The sequence below is a fragment of the Pagrus major genome, chromosome 11 (assembly GCF_040436345.1).
Source record: "Pagrus major chromosome 11, Pma_NU_1.0".
NCBI classification, from domain to species: Eukaryota; Metazoa; Chordata; class Actinopteri; order Spariformes; family Sparidae; genus Pagrus; species Pagrus major.
The window spans coordinates 14,195,932-14,210,552 of record NC_133225.1 but is presented as its reverse complement, the minus strand read 5'-3'; the positions used below and the strand labels follow the sequence as shown (position 1 = coordinate 14,210,552).

General features: G+C 41.4%; 1 protein-coding gene across 1 annotated transcript in view; it reads right to left on the bottom strand.

The window, feature by feature from the left end:
* Window positions 1–4,070: 4,070 nt before the first annotated feature.
* Window positions 4,071–14,621, bottom strand: part of LOC141004781 (metalloprotease TIKI2-like) — a 36,795-nt gene continuing 26,244 nt past the window's right edge. Inside the window, exons 5-7 of the mRNA XM_073476441.1 lie at window positions 8,247–8,343; window positions 5,852–6,130; window positions 4,071–4,831 (exon numbers count right to left, since the gene is read on the bottom strand). Of these exons, the coding sequence (XP_073332542.1) occupies window positions 4,597–4,831; window positions 5,852–6,130; window positions 8,247–8,343 (611 nt within the window). The 3' untranslated portion in view covers window positions 4,071–4,596. The remainder of the gene's footprint in view (window positions 4,832–5,851; window positions 6,131–8,246; window positions 8,344–14,621) is intronic.

The window sequence follows — 14,621 nt, the reverse complement described above, 5'->3', positions numbered from 1 at the left end:
TGTGGAGTATATGCCAATAGAGTTGGCTTCTAGGTCCAAGACCTTGGAGAGAAGTTGACAAATTATCCCTTATCTTGCTCCTATTTCTTCTTCCTCATCATTCCAGTGACTCGTCGCGAGCACCTTTACGTCCTCTCTGGGCAAACACTGCAGTTTGATTCTTAATCCTTTTACCAGAGGTGATTTTTAACAACTTCCTGCTCCCCTTTCAGTCAAGTCAATGAGTCTGAAGCCTGATCCACTGCAGAGTCTTCCTCAGGCCCAGTAAGCCTTAACCTTGGAGCCCCCCCCACCCCCCACCCTCCCCAAGAGGCCCAGGCCAACAGGGAAGGAGATGGGGTGGGGGAGGTAGGCCAGGGGGTGCTGGAGGTGTGTGGAGAAACCAAGGACCTGCCACATTATATGCTTTAACATGACTGGCAAATCCAGCACGGTTAAACAAACTTAACCTTCATTTGTGAAACGGTGCAAATCAAAGGGCAAAAAACGACTTGTGCAAGTAATTACCACCGGGGGAGAGCAACAGGGCAAAGGAAGGATGGAGGGAAGAGAGGTGGGAGGGAGGGGATGAGGCGGCGGTGGGGGCTGGTCTCAGGGACAGCTAGGCGTTAACAGGTTGAATGGAAGGAAATGGGAATCATTTAAGGTGAGGGGCATTTTTAATGAGTTTGCTCAGAAATTGATTTTCCACTGTAATCTTTTATTTATATGCGGCTGGCGGCCTGTCCCCGGCAGAGTACGGGTCAGCCCTCAGAGCGCCATGTCAAGGCCCCCACTCCTTCAAACAACACCCCAAAGTCCAGGGAAAATGGTATTCTAGCTAAGGCAAATATTGTCCTGTCTTGGCTTAAGGGGCGAAAAAGCTGTTTGTTCTAAAAAACTTGCTCTTCACTCGTTTTTTTTTTTTTTCCATCGTTTAAGAGGAGACTGTTGAAGAGGGGAAGGCTCTCTTGAAAGATAAGTGTTAAGTTAAAATTAATTACGTAATTATTTATACTGTTCAATTAATGTTAATTATAAGCATTTAATTCAAATGTCTTAAGAGGATTTGGTTGCATCTCACCATTAGCAGAAAACTTACTCTACTTTAGATGTATTTGTCTTATTTCACTTTAGTTGTATTGATTGATTTTTTAATAAGTTTACAGTCAAGTTCAATCTGTAAAATAGGTTTTATTTATCGGGTTGACTTATTTGCTGTGCTCTCTTAAATATTAATATTTATTTTTTAAATATGTATTATTTTGTGAAACAGATTTTTATTAACTGATATCTGCATTCAGTAAAATGTATTTTCATTTAAATCTAATGCTAAACCTATTTAATTAATGAATTTAAATGAATAAAGCAAACAGAAAAAATTAAAACAAGCCATACTGTTTCCCACCTTTTTATTAGACATAAAATAAAATGTCTTGTTGTGAAAGTGCTCAGAAATGTGAACTAAATTGACATTAAATACAATATGTAATTTAAATGTTTTACATCATTTTTTTTAAACAATAAGAAATTAATTATCTGTCTTTGATATTTTCTGAGCATGATAACATGATAAACATAGCAAAAACTGTGTGGTTAATTTAGAAGAAATCTATTACTCTCACACATACATTTGGAAATCATAGAATTATAGTGAACGTACTTAATTCTATATTTTTTGCAGTAATTTCAAAATACAATATAAACACCATCTTGGACGAATCAGATGAGTGGGTCCAGTTTTCATCGGCTTATCTAAAATGTACAATCAAATATTATTTATTGGCTCAATTATCACGTAACATTTTATTGTTTAATTTTTCTTTGAAATTTGTCAATAAATGTCTCTATATTCAAATATAATATCCAAAAAGAAGTTCTTACCTCTGTGTCTTCAGGCTCAGGCTCTGGTTATGAGGCCTTTAGACAGTCGTACAGACTGACTGTGAGCCCTTTGAGCTGTCGCTGAACTTATTTTTGGACTCTGGCGCCACTTAGTGGTAAAAGTTCTAACTACGCTGCAACACAGTTATTGTATGTTTTCAAATTACCACTCGACTTTCATATTTAAGTTAAGTGGTGAGGGACAATATGTGGACATAACAATTCATGTTCAGCACATGAATTCATTCTGCTGGTTGTACAGAAGAATATTCTTCTCCTGACTACTACGCAGTTCAACTGGAGCGCCGTGGGGTCAAGTGTCTGCACAAGGGCAGCTAGATGATACTTGTGATGGGAGAGCATTCATCTTTCACTTTCCTGTACTTTCCTGCAGACTCATAACCTGTGACTGCCTCTCCACCTTTGTGTTGCTTCTTCAACCAACAAGACTGCATAGTCGATATGGATGTTTTACTTGTGCAGACTTGTTGATGTAATGTAAAGCATCGGATACAAGACTGTAATAATTAAAAGATATGATTAGAAATTCAACTTAAGCTAACTATTCAGGTTTATTGAAATATAATGTTTTTTTTTGTTTTAGCCCTTTTAATAAACTGAAATTTAGAGCGTTCACTGATGAACTTTTAACTTCCCATGAGACATGAGGATTGTTTAAACGTCATTATGAATATAATTTCTTGCAACGAAAGTCATTAGTATTAGAAGGCAACTTCTCCGAGCTAACCACACTGAGCAGTCTTCAGACTAACAACGCTGCATCAATACAATAATGTGTTAATGCAAAAAGAAGCCTTATATCTGTCAATGACGTAAACCCATTTAATGTACAGGGATACAATCAGCTGCCATTATCCCTGCCTTCAGTAAGCCTTCCACCGTTACAGACTTGGCACAAAATTGTCATCAATTCACAAGGTTTGGGGGAAGTTTTCAGTGGTCTTCATTGTGTTGATAAAGTATAAAGTATGATACACCGTGAAAAGTGGTTAGCATAATAACGTTTAGTTTTTGGCCACCTTGACTGTTTTCTATTCAGTTAACACTCTGATCTAGAGTTATCATGGCCTGACATCTAGACTTCTTCATGGAGTAAAGTTGGTCAAACAGCCATATACATTTGGTCCACATACAGCAATGGATTAAGGTCCAGAGGTGGTCCAGATCTGGTAGTCAGAACACAAGTCCACCTGTGTTCTGGGCCAGAATAGGGCCAGCTGTATTTATACAGTTTGATGAACCAAGGCCTCTGTCATGGGCATTTGTGTTCTGGCTGCCACATCTGTAATACCTTTGGACCATAATTCATAATTATTCATAATATTTAATTCAACTTTGTGTGTGTCCTACCCTCGTAAGGAAAAACTGCAACCCTCAGATGTCACGTGCCCTATCTAACCTTCTTCACTGCATTTATCTTTTTTTAACTCCTGAGGTCTGGCGATCTAGACTTCATGGTGGATTAACTGGACTGGTAAAAATTGTCTCACAGTTCTATCACGGAGGTGTTCAATGCAACTGCACTACTATTAGAGGTACGGGGTGAGTTGTTTTCTTAGTTTTATCCAGCAGGTGGCAGATAGAGATTACCTGTTGCACATGTCTCACCCTCTGCACTTTAACTAAAATGCTATATAACTTGCAAGTTATGTTTGCAGTATGTAATTTACGGGTATTTATTGTGTTTTTCTTTGTGACACATCTCAAGCTTTATAATCTGCCAACATGCAATATACACACACCACTAAATTTAGCCTAAGACTTGCACATTTCCCCTCGGGTTCATAAATGGACATCATGCATGTAAAATATATCAAAAACATATACATGTAATACATGCAATAAATATAAATACACAAATAATGAATAAATTAATGACGCATTATCAACTTCAAAATAAAATCACTAAATTAACAAATAAAAGGATTGTATATAGAACATACAGGGAAATCTGTCTTTCTTGTTGCCGGCTTCTGTTTGATTCTATTTCGCCTCCAAGATTTTGCCACAAACAGTCTAAATGATCAAAGAAAAACAAATCTCGAAACACTTCCATAGTTTTTCAAAGTTTATTTTTGTCATTCATCTTCAAAAAGCAAGAAAATATACTCTTTTCTTCCAGAAATAATAAATATACAATATTTCTTTATGAACAAAATGCACAATTTACAAAAGTGGCAGCCGAGTGCTCCACCTCCTACGCAGTACTGTCAGACTGTATGCATTCAACTCATTTATCACAGAGTTACAACTGTTATTAGTATGTTCTATTCTCATTATTAATGTCAGTCTTTACTTTTCTATACAGTATTACAGTTTTTTATTAGGTAGAAGATTCCACCGCACACACTCTTCAAAATGTACAGGTCTTCGTTGTGCTATGTGTCCCGTTATTCTACCATAATACTTTCATGAGGTTTGAAGACTCCACCCTTTCAGAGTGCAGCACAGTCCGCTCGTTGCTTGTGTCGTGGCTGAGAGCTTATTCCACACAGTTTGAGAAGTGACAAGTTTGTGAGGACAGGCTGGAGCAGACCCCGCCCTGTAGGTGGAGGCCGACAGCAGGATTGTCCTGCCTCAGGACGTCTTGTCCTCCACCTCTGTTCTGTATGTGCTGACGGTCATTCCTCGTTTATCAGGTACATTCCACTGCTCTGGTGTGGACGCAGAGGTGTCTGCAGTGTCTGTCTGTGAGATAATGCTGTCTTGTGGTCAGGAGGTGAAGAGCATGTGTGATAACAGCCAGGCTAAAATACAAGACAGCGTGAGCGAGCTGTGGACCAAAGCCGGCTGGGCTGAGCTGGGGTTAGGTGGAGTGGAGGAAGCCGGACTGTGGTGTCGCTCTGTGGCGTAGGTCTCTGTCCGTCTGCGCTGCTCTTGATGGGTCAGCGGTGGCTCCACTGTCACGTAGCCATTGATTATCCTCACATTGGGTGGTGGAGTAGTGCTGGAGTACAGAGGACACAAGCAATCAGGGTTTAGCTCACAACTATGGTCAGTAATAGTTTTTAAACAAAAATACCAAGAATTCACTGGTTCCAGCTTTTTAAATGTGAATATTTGCTAGTTGTCTTTGTCTTATATGACAGTAAGTAGTGACTGTAAGGCTGCAACTAACAACTGTTTTTATTATCAATTAATCATTCTCGATCATTCTCTATCGATTAATTGCTCATCACAAATTCCCAAAGTAATGTTTTCAAACTGATTCTTCGGTCCAACCAACAGTCCAAAACCCAAAGACTCATCAGGTCTATTTTCTGACATCTAAAAATTGCCTGTGTGACTATAAAGATGTTGCTGCTAAAACATCTGCAGCAGTGAAAACTTAAATTTACTAGAGGTAAATGTAAAACCCACAGTAATATCTAAAAAAGGTGTTTGAATGATTCTATAATGACCCGCTATGATTTACAATCGCCTTATCATCTGAATCACACACCAAAACGAGTTGTCAGATGTGTTAGTCTCTTTACTCAAGTTTTCTAACATATCTAATAACACTTAAAGTGACCAACCAAATAATGATCTTTCCTTCCTTGATTGAAATGTCGTAATTTACATGAATATCACTCCATCTGCTATTTCCAAAAAACCTTAGAGCACCTTAAACTGGCAATACACAACTTTTTTGCTTTTTCCTTATCATTCTGAAGTGAATACTGATTACACAATGACCGGTACGACCGGTGCGTAGGTGAAGATGAAGGACTGAATTATTATTATGATTAAAATTCATTGTTGATTGCAAGGTTGCAAGGTGAACATAGCCTTGCCTTGGACATAGCCAGGCTGATAGCGGTAGCCATTATGCTAACACTTGTGGCATCAGTAAAACCACAGGGAAACGCTGAGAGCAGGGAATTTGAGAAGTTGTCTGTTTGCGTTTTAAGTCACCTCACAGAGCTGAAAATATTCCAAAGAGCAGTAAATTACTTTAGTAATCCAATCACAATAGATATCTCACCTATCTGATCCCATGCGAACCCACAGGTCACTGAAGAGGCGGGGTCGGCCATGGCCGCGGTGGGCTTTGCGAGGCCGTTTGTGTCGTCCGAACTCCTCTAGCTGGCTCAGGCTGTCGGGCAGCAGCATGTGGGGCAGCTCCTCGTCTCCGAGGTCGGGCATGTTGTCTGGGTCCTCCAGCTCCAGCTCCGTCTCTGGTAGATTGGTCAGCCAGCTGGTGGGAGATGGGTCAGTGTCCTCCTCGCTGGAACCTGCTGCAGGCTCTCCAGCAGGTTTACTCCTGGAGAAGTGAAAAACCAGATAGAGAGGATGTGGAGTCAGTTTATACTCATTAAAATGAAAAATTTGGCCACATAAATCCACAAAGGTATCAATCAAACCTTTGACTTAAAGATGGAAAATAAGCTTTTTGTGTCTCTGAGCTGGTCAAAACTGAAAATACAGGCTTCGTTTCTCTAAGATTTCAGAGTGGCTGCAGGCGAATGTTATTGTTTGTGGTTTCTGACCACTCTATTGCTTTCCACTTACAACTGTTGACTTCAATGAAGAACATGTATCCCACATAGGACGTCTTGCCCTATAAATGCTGCACTGAGTGGCAGAAATACCCAGCAGGCAACATTAGAGGAAGTTGTAACTCTTGTGGCCGTACTGTTGCGTCAAAACTGACATCTGCCCGAAGCAGACCACCCAGAATCCACCGGCCTCTCCTCGAAAAACATTTGCCATGTTTCTGTTTCTTCCACCCATTACTCATAGTTTCTCCTCTCTTGTTCTTTCTCCTGTCAATGTGGCTGGCATGTGACCTTGTCTTTCAAGGTGAAACATAAGAAAGAACCTACTGTCAACATAATGAAACAAGCAAAGTAAAATGTGGATTTTTCCTTGCTCATGTCAAACTTTTAAGATTATTGAATCATATTACTAAACCTAATATGATGGATCTTAGTCATGATTTCCACTGCTGCTCACTCATAATTAGTTTTCTCTCTACGATCATCATAAATTTGATGATCTGCACTTCTACTTTTACAGCCTCGAAACCCCCATGGTCAGGGTGATGATAGCTCCGGGCCCGCGGTCAAGCTACTGTGGAGCCAGACCCAGTTGCTCTGTCTGTCTGTCAGTCATGTAATCACTCATGAAGACCTTTTGCCAATCGGCTCTGGTCTGAGGCTAAAAGCTTTCATAAACACCTCTCATGCAGCCATCCTGTGGTGTTTTTCCTCGCCCGTCATGTCACCTTGTATCGGAGGGCTAAAAGTGTCTTGAGTGCATGCACACGTGTAAGTGTGTGGTCGTGTGGTTGCATGTGCAGCGTACGCGAGTGTTTTCTGACCACAGTCAGTCAGTTCACTTGTCAGCTTTTTAAACCAGAACCACTGGCGGAAGCCCACAAGTCTGCAAACAAGGTGGAGGGAGATAGAGAGGCTAACGTCTACAGCAGAAGTTTGCAGTGAGAAGTTCGAGATGGATGGATGGATGGAGATAGAGGTTTTAAAGAGATTGCTTTGTTTTTTCCTGATTCAAGTGGCTTTTGTTGCCATTTTATGCCCCCCTGGATCAACCCCCGAGGTGAGAGGGTAGCTGCTCTGTGCCAAGGAATGGAGGCACACACACACTGAGATATTAAGAGGGATTTTAGAAATGCTGCAGGACGCCAAGCCTCTGGGTGAGTTTGAGTGTGTGTGCAGCCCTGCTCCTTGGCACCGTGCATCCCTCCACTACCCCCTACATGCACATGTGTATGTGTGTGTGTGTTTCTGTTGACCACGGTACCGTAGGCTGCCTATGAACAGGGCAGATACACCGCTGGCAGCTCGCCTTTGGCAGAGAGGGAAGGGAGGCAGCGAAGGAGGAAGGTGAGGGAGTTGATGAGGTTTCAAAGGATTCCTGCATAGCTGAGCTTTATTTGTTACAGAGCACAATCTGCATTGCACGTCAATAAATCCACTGAGGCTAAATAGCTCCACTCTAGAGAGAATAAGATGGCTTTGGACTGGCTGAGATGTTTCTTTCTCTCTCTGTTTGATGGGCTCTGTTGATGTATGTTCACATGTTTCTGCAAGCCTGCCAAAAGTGCTAAACTGCTCTGTTTCACAGGTCATATTACCATAACATTATGGCCTTTTTTCCATTCATTATCTTGTCAGGTTAACAGGATCTCAAGGTTTCAACTGTAACATGTGACTTGAATCATCTTGTGCTCATAATTTAATTACACTGGAATTATTTAGACAAAATACAACAATGCGTATGTTCATCTACAACCATCATCTGCAGCAGTCCTCTACTTCTCCTGATTTTCAACAACATATTTGTGTTTGTTTCTTTATAACCACAGTAAAATAATCGAATTTCATGCTCCATCATCTGTCACGTCTCTGCTTACTCACTCTTTGACTGGCTCCTGGTAATCGGGGGGCATGTGGACGATCTCGTAGCCCTCCTGTCTCAGGATGTCCAGCACACTGTGGTTCCCCAGGAAGTGACCTGACAAAAGACAAAACATGAGAAGTCATGAGAGATCAAAGAGAAGCAAGACAGTTAAAAACAGTTCTATGTTCACCATGCAGTTTATCTGTGTGACTAAGTAAAATCTGGATGCTGTTTTGTAGAAAAAACATTTTGATGCTAATAACAACAATCTGCAGGATATTACCATCCCATGTTTCTGACTGCCCATCATTCCAATAGTTCCGACAGCTTGTTATTCTGAATACAAATGCCCATTGCTCCCAAGGCCTGTTGTTCTGACGATATACAATATGGTATTACCATCTTACATGTATAACTTAACAGATGTAACTAATCTCCTTTTTTTATCCCAAACTTTTCCCAAACCAAGTACCTTTAACACCTAAACATAACCAAACGGTGACCGTTGTCACAGAATGTAACCAGATGTTTAATGTTGCTTTTGTAGCAGTTTGTTTTCTGAATACTGTGCTGCTGCACAAAAGGGCTTACGGTCCAGTTTTTTGGACTGTGGTTTCAGGATAATGGGCTGTCGGAACAATCAGCAGTTATCTGGATTGGATTTACATTACAATTGGTACAAACATTCATGTATCCCACAGGATGAATTGTAATAACTCTTGGCTCCTCACACAAAAAACTCCAACTTGACTTCATACATATTCTTGGAAAATTACATCATGGGATCTCAGATACACTCGAAGTACATCTTTTAATGTTGGACCCAGGATCAACACTAGATATGCTCGACATTCAGTAGGCCTCCGCCACCGACGACGATATTTTTCCATCTATGGATACGTGTTTATGGCAGTTATAGTCCCGCTGTAGACAGGAGCAAGAAACAGGATTTGGATGATCTGCGAGACAACCGGGACTGTTCAAATGTAAGGTCTCTCTTCATCTCCTGGGCCCACTTGTTGCTCTGTAATGACCCCATATTGTCGGCACTCAACCTCCTGCGTGCTCTCCGCCCCTCTCCCTCTTTCTTTCACCTTGTGTATGATTCCTTCAGACAAACATCAAACATGTGGGCCTCAGCCCCACACTGATAAAAGCTTTTTTTTTTTTATTTCTCCCATCAGCCGATAATCCAGCATGTCACTCAACCCAGCAATAAGCTGTAATGTAGCCTGACATCACCCCCGCTAACAGAAGAACTCATATTTGTGCTGCCACACATACACAAACCTGCACATGCAAACATTTGCACACACGCAGGAATTCACACACTCACACACCTCAGCTCTCTCCTGCAGCTTATTAACGACACGTTGACAATATTCAAGCCTCTCACTCGCTTTTTGTCAGGGCCTTCTGCTCCCACTCAGCTCCTCACCCCCTGCCAATTTTATCATTATAATGTTCCTGATCATTCCTGAAAGTCAAAGAAAGAGGCACGCGGTGTTACACTTTCTTGGCAGCTGAGTTCAAAGGCAGCGCTGGGATAGGCTGCCGAGTGAAAGGAGGCTTCTAACAACAGAGTGTCGGCGAGATCAGATGGGATTACACAGAGGGGAGGGTGTGAGTTTTTGTCTGGCTGAAGGTGGGTGTATGTATTTGTGTGTGTGTGTGTGTGTGTTCTTTTTTTGCTATACTTATGCAGACTAAAATATCCTCACAACAGCAGAAGTGGGGATACATTTCATATCCTTGTTTGTTCAAGAACTTTCTCAGAGTTAGGATATTTAAACTGAACTGTGAGACAGTAAAATAAGTTTTTAACATCCACAAGTGATCTTGTCAATTCAACATACAGACAAATAAACAAACAGTTCCAATTAGATCCCTTTAATGGAAAAGATTATTCCAAAATTTTAAAAAATGATCCTGTCTTAGCTGTGTTGGTCCCAAATGTAAACCCACTGGGACGTGATCCTTTGAGTTTGTCATTGCAGCCATTGCCATCTTGGTTTTCTGTGGCTTGAAGGACACGCTGTGGTACCGTCTTGTCGATCACAAGCTAGCTGCCCCCTGAAGCATACCCTACTGTCTCATCTATATTGCTTTAAATGGGACCATCATTTACAAGATGAACATCATGCTGTATTGAATACGACTTGAAACTAACGATTGAGATCATAAACTCATTCAGAAACCTTTTACTGAGCCAAAAAATCAATTTAGAAGTAGGGTCATTTTCTCATATGCTTATACAATCTGCTTTTTGAAACCAGTGGCGTCGTCAAGTTTAAGGCACTTCTGCATTGGCTTAACTTATCAGATCTGCAAGCTTTGTACTACAACATAACAGATATAGTGAGTAGTAGCTCATGATACTAATGTATAAACATAATTATATGTGAGAAAATGACTGCTAAAATGTATAGACACACTCAAAAAAGTCCCACTACACAAATACCAGCTTAATTACTGCCACGAATAATTCCTCTCCTCTCCTCTCTTACATTCTTTTCTCTTTTCTTTCATCCCTTTCTCCTAACAAGACACAGGGGCCAAAGTCAGCTCATTCAGTGACTGCATGCTGACAGATTCAACCACCCTCATATCTGTGTCAAGCAGCTATTTCATTAATTTCTGCAGGCCAGGGGCAGAGAAGAACACCTCCTGTGTGTTCTGCCGGGTGTGAGGTCAAGCTGACTGTTTGATGTGCTCACTTGATTTCCTCTGCTCTGCTGTCATGCATAACACACCCAGGCAGAGCAGTGTGTGAGTGTTAGTGTGTGTTTGTTTGTTTGCATGATGAAATGGTAGTTTCCCCCACAACCAACTGATGACCACGTGTTTTTCATTTCTAAGACACACCTGCTGTAAATCCGGCATTCTTTAAACATTCAATCTGCTGAGCGCTCCTTTCAGTACACCCCATTTGTCGTTTCCAGGATCCTGTAAACACGCACCCACTGCTTAAACAACCAACTGTACACACAAGCAAACAGGCGCACAACGCAAACACTTTTGTCTGCTAAGAGAGGACGTGAATAAACTGCAAACAGCTACAAACATGCACTTATATACACGTGCTCCCTCTCACACACAAACAAACTGTCATTCTCAATGTTAAAACCACCAATTCTCAAATTTTGGTTACTTCAGTGTTTGAACTTTAATTGAGGGATTGTACAGTTCCCCATGAGTTGGGAAAATTAGTCAAACAAACAAAAATGTTTTGTCTGAGTACCTCAAAATTTGGACTTTTGGAAAAACGTATTCACAAGCTTTTCATCGGACAACAGAGGCGTGTGTGTTGTTTGTGTCTGTGTGTGGTTCATCCCTGTGTGTGGTTGACTGACTGGGCACAGATATAATAGCTCTTTCCATACATGATGGTGTGTGTGGGAGCCTGGGCTACTGTGTCTGTTTGTGGAGTATTTAGACAGTAAACAGTGTGGCGCTTCTGAAGCAGAGAGCCGACCCAACAAACAGCTCCATTAGCCAAGACGTAATGAGAGGTCAGCTGACTCCTAATCTCTCCCCTGTTGCATGTTGCGCTCGTAGGCTAACTGCATCGTAATACACTGTAAAACATGCTGTTGCTGCGTAACTCTTACAAGTTAATTACAGCAGTAACCTTTTACACTTTGCATACAAATAAATGTCTTTTGGAAGCTTTTATGTGTTCTTTCTGTAAACATCAGGTGGCTGAGAAGTGTTTCTAAAATCCGTCAGAGCACAGGAAGTGATGAGGACTGAAACTGAAGGAAAAACCAACGATGGTTTATCTGAAATGAAGTATAGAAACTTGTGTGTCCAGATGCTCTAAGGTATAGTATATTTTTTCTGTTTAAAAAGAAAAAGGACCACGTGGCTTTGGAAGGCCACCGCCAATTAAACATAACAATGAGAAAGCAAAATGTTATTCCAAAGATTCAGTTCTTATTTTTTCCTTATGCTGTATCACCACCGTTCACATGATGTCTTGCAGCTGTGAGCAGCTCCTTAGTTCCCATGATTAATGTTTTTTTTTATGTTTAGGCACTCGCTCAGAGCACTTGGTTAAGGTTAGGGAAAGACCGCGATCTTGGTTAAAAGTCAAAAGTGACTCGAAGCATGAGCCAGGATGTGTTTTACTTACTTATTAACATTTAATCAAAACCAAAATCTTTCTCTATAACCTTAATCAGAGAGAGTTTGTTGTGTAAAACTAACCACAGTCTGGGCTTCACTGTGTATGCCCACCATTCAGCATGATCCTGGATGTGATTATGTTTCCCTCAAAACATATCCGGTAAAGCAAATGTGTAGTATACAGTGTATTTAACTGTAAAGCAAGACATCTGTCAGTCTGTCAGTCTGTCTGTCTGTCTGTTATTCACATATCTAATTCACACTTTGCTTGGTTTGTTGCTAAGGACCCAAGGAAGTGCAGTGTCGAATTTGGTGCAATTTCGACATGTGACACATTCAATATTAATGAATCTTAGTGCAACAACTTGCTGTAGTAACATGTTGCAGTGAGAAACAAACAAAAGCAGAAGGTTAAACAAGTCTTGACGGGTGGGTAGCCACTGGTTTTCTATTCTATAGAACTGGAGGTGAGATTTGAAGTTTCTGTCAAAAGCAGTATGCCAGGTAACGTTAGCCTCAGGCGCTATGTTTACCTTTGCTTTGCAGTATCGTAAGCTGCTCCAGGGTGCTCCTCTCTTTGGTTGTTGTGGTCCGACTTGGAAAGTACCGGTGTAATCATCTGGATTTTAAATCGTAAATATCAAACATATTTGATATTATTATCGGGTGAGCACAATTAGTCTGTGAACAGGTCAGGTCACCGGAATAATCTGTGTTGAACGGCATTGTTTTGAACGGGCACTATAATTTCCCATAGACAGGGCTCAGTTGGACAGTATACAACTAGGGCACTCAAAATGTGTTGAGTTAAGTCTGAACTTCACACAGTTTAGAGACAGAATTAACGTTAAATTGTGGTAATGTGGCTTCCAACCACTTTCAAATAACACCCAACCCACCGGTCTTTCCTGCCACTCTGTTGTCATCGCTCTAATAACACAGATACGCCTTGAATATTTTCTTTGCTAAAAAGGAGTTTTCAGTAGTAGCGAGTGTGACTTTTTGCAGTGTGTACACTACCTTACAGGGTGTTTCCCCTCCCGTGGCTCCTGAGAGCAGAGTTAATGACCCAGTTACTCCTGTGTTTAATAAGCTCTCCATCCTGATTTCCACTTACAGTAGCGACTTGATGTACTCCACTTTTCCCTCTGTCCGTCTGTGTTTACTGTAGCCGTCTCTTGTCTCAGGACTATCTCTTTATCTGTCTGGTTTTCCAGACTGAATTATGTTTTTTTAAAGCATCTGTGCTTGTGTCTGGTTGTCTTCCATCCTCTACTTGTTTATTTGCTTCTTGTCTGCCCATGCAAGTTTGTGTATGAAGGCTGTATTGTTGCAGCATGTCTCTCTGGTCGCCACCCAGGATCGACTCCAGCCATGTCAGCACCTCTTTACTCACACCCAGCCTGGGCCTGCACTCCTCTTTCTATCTTTCTAGCCCCCTTTCCCCTACTCTCCATCACGGGCTCACCGCGGCTCCCTTTATTTCTGTTTCTTCATCCCTCTGGACAGCCTCCAAAGTGCAAAGACCAGCTGGTTGTAGCGCAGGGGGAGAATGGAAACTTAAATTGATCCAAAAATGAAGAAAACTCACAGGAAGAGAATTATGTTATTTTTCAGTTTTGCGCAAACAAATGTGTTTGCAATTACGCTGTGTAAACAACGGATCAACTGATGCACACTGGTGGTTTAAAAAATCCCACATGGCTTGCAAGCAGACCACCTCACATGAAGACTGCAATCAGAGCACAAACAGTAAGAAGATGAAGGGAGAAAACATGAGGGGGGAGAGAAAAATAAGCCCTCATGTGGTGGATTGAGTGAATGAAAAGAGGCAGGTTGCAGACAGGATAGATGGAGGATGGATTGAGAGAGTGGATGGAGGTGGAGCAGGAGGATGGATGTAGTGCGTGATCAGAGGGCGAGAAGGATTGCATTGACGTACATCCTCCACCCAGACAGAAGGCATGCTGGGTACTGTTGCTACATAAGGATCTAAACAAACACAAGCTGTTGCCCCACAGCCATTTGAACAACAGATGAAAGAGGGATGAGAAGATGAGGGAGAGAAATAGAGAGAATACACTGAAGAGGGAGGAAAATAAAACAACTTTATAGCTGACAAGGGCGTGTTCCTCTTTAGATTTGTTTGGAAATGTGTTCCCGTGCAAGTGTGTATCTACGTGGGCTGAGATGATGGGGAAAATTCCTCTCATCTCCATGTGTTTGTGCATGTGTGCGTAGGTGTCAAATGGGTGACAAATTAA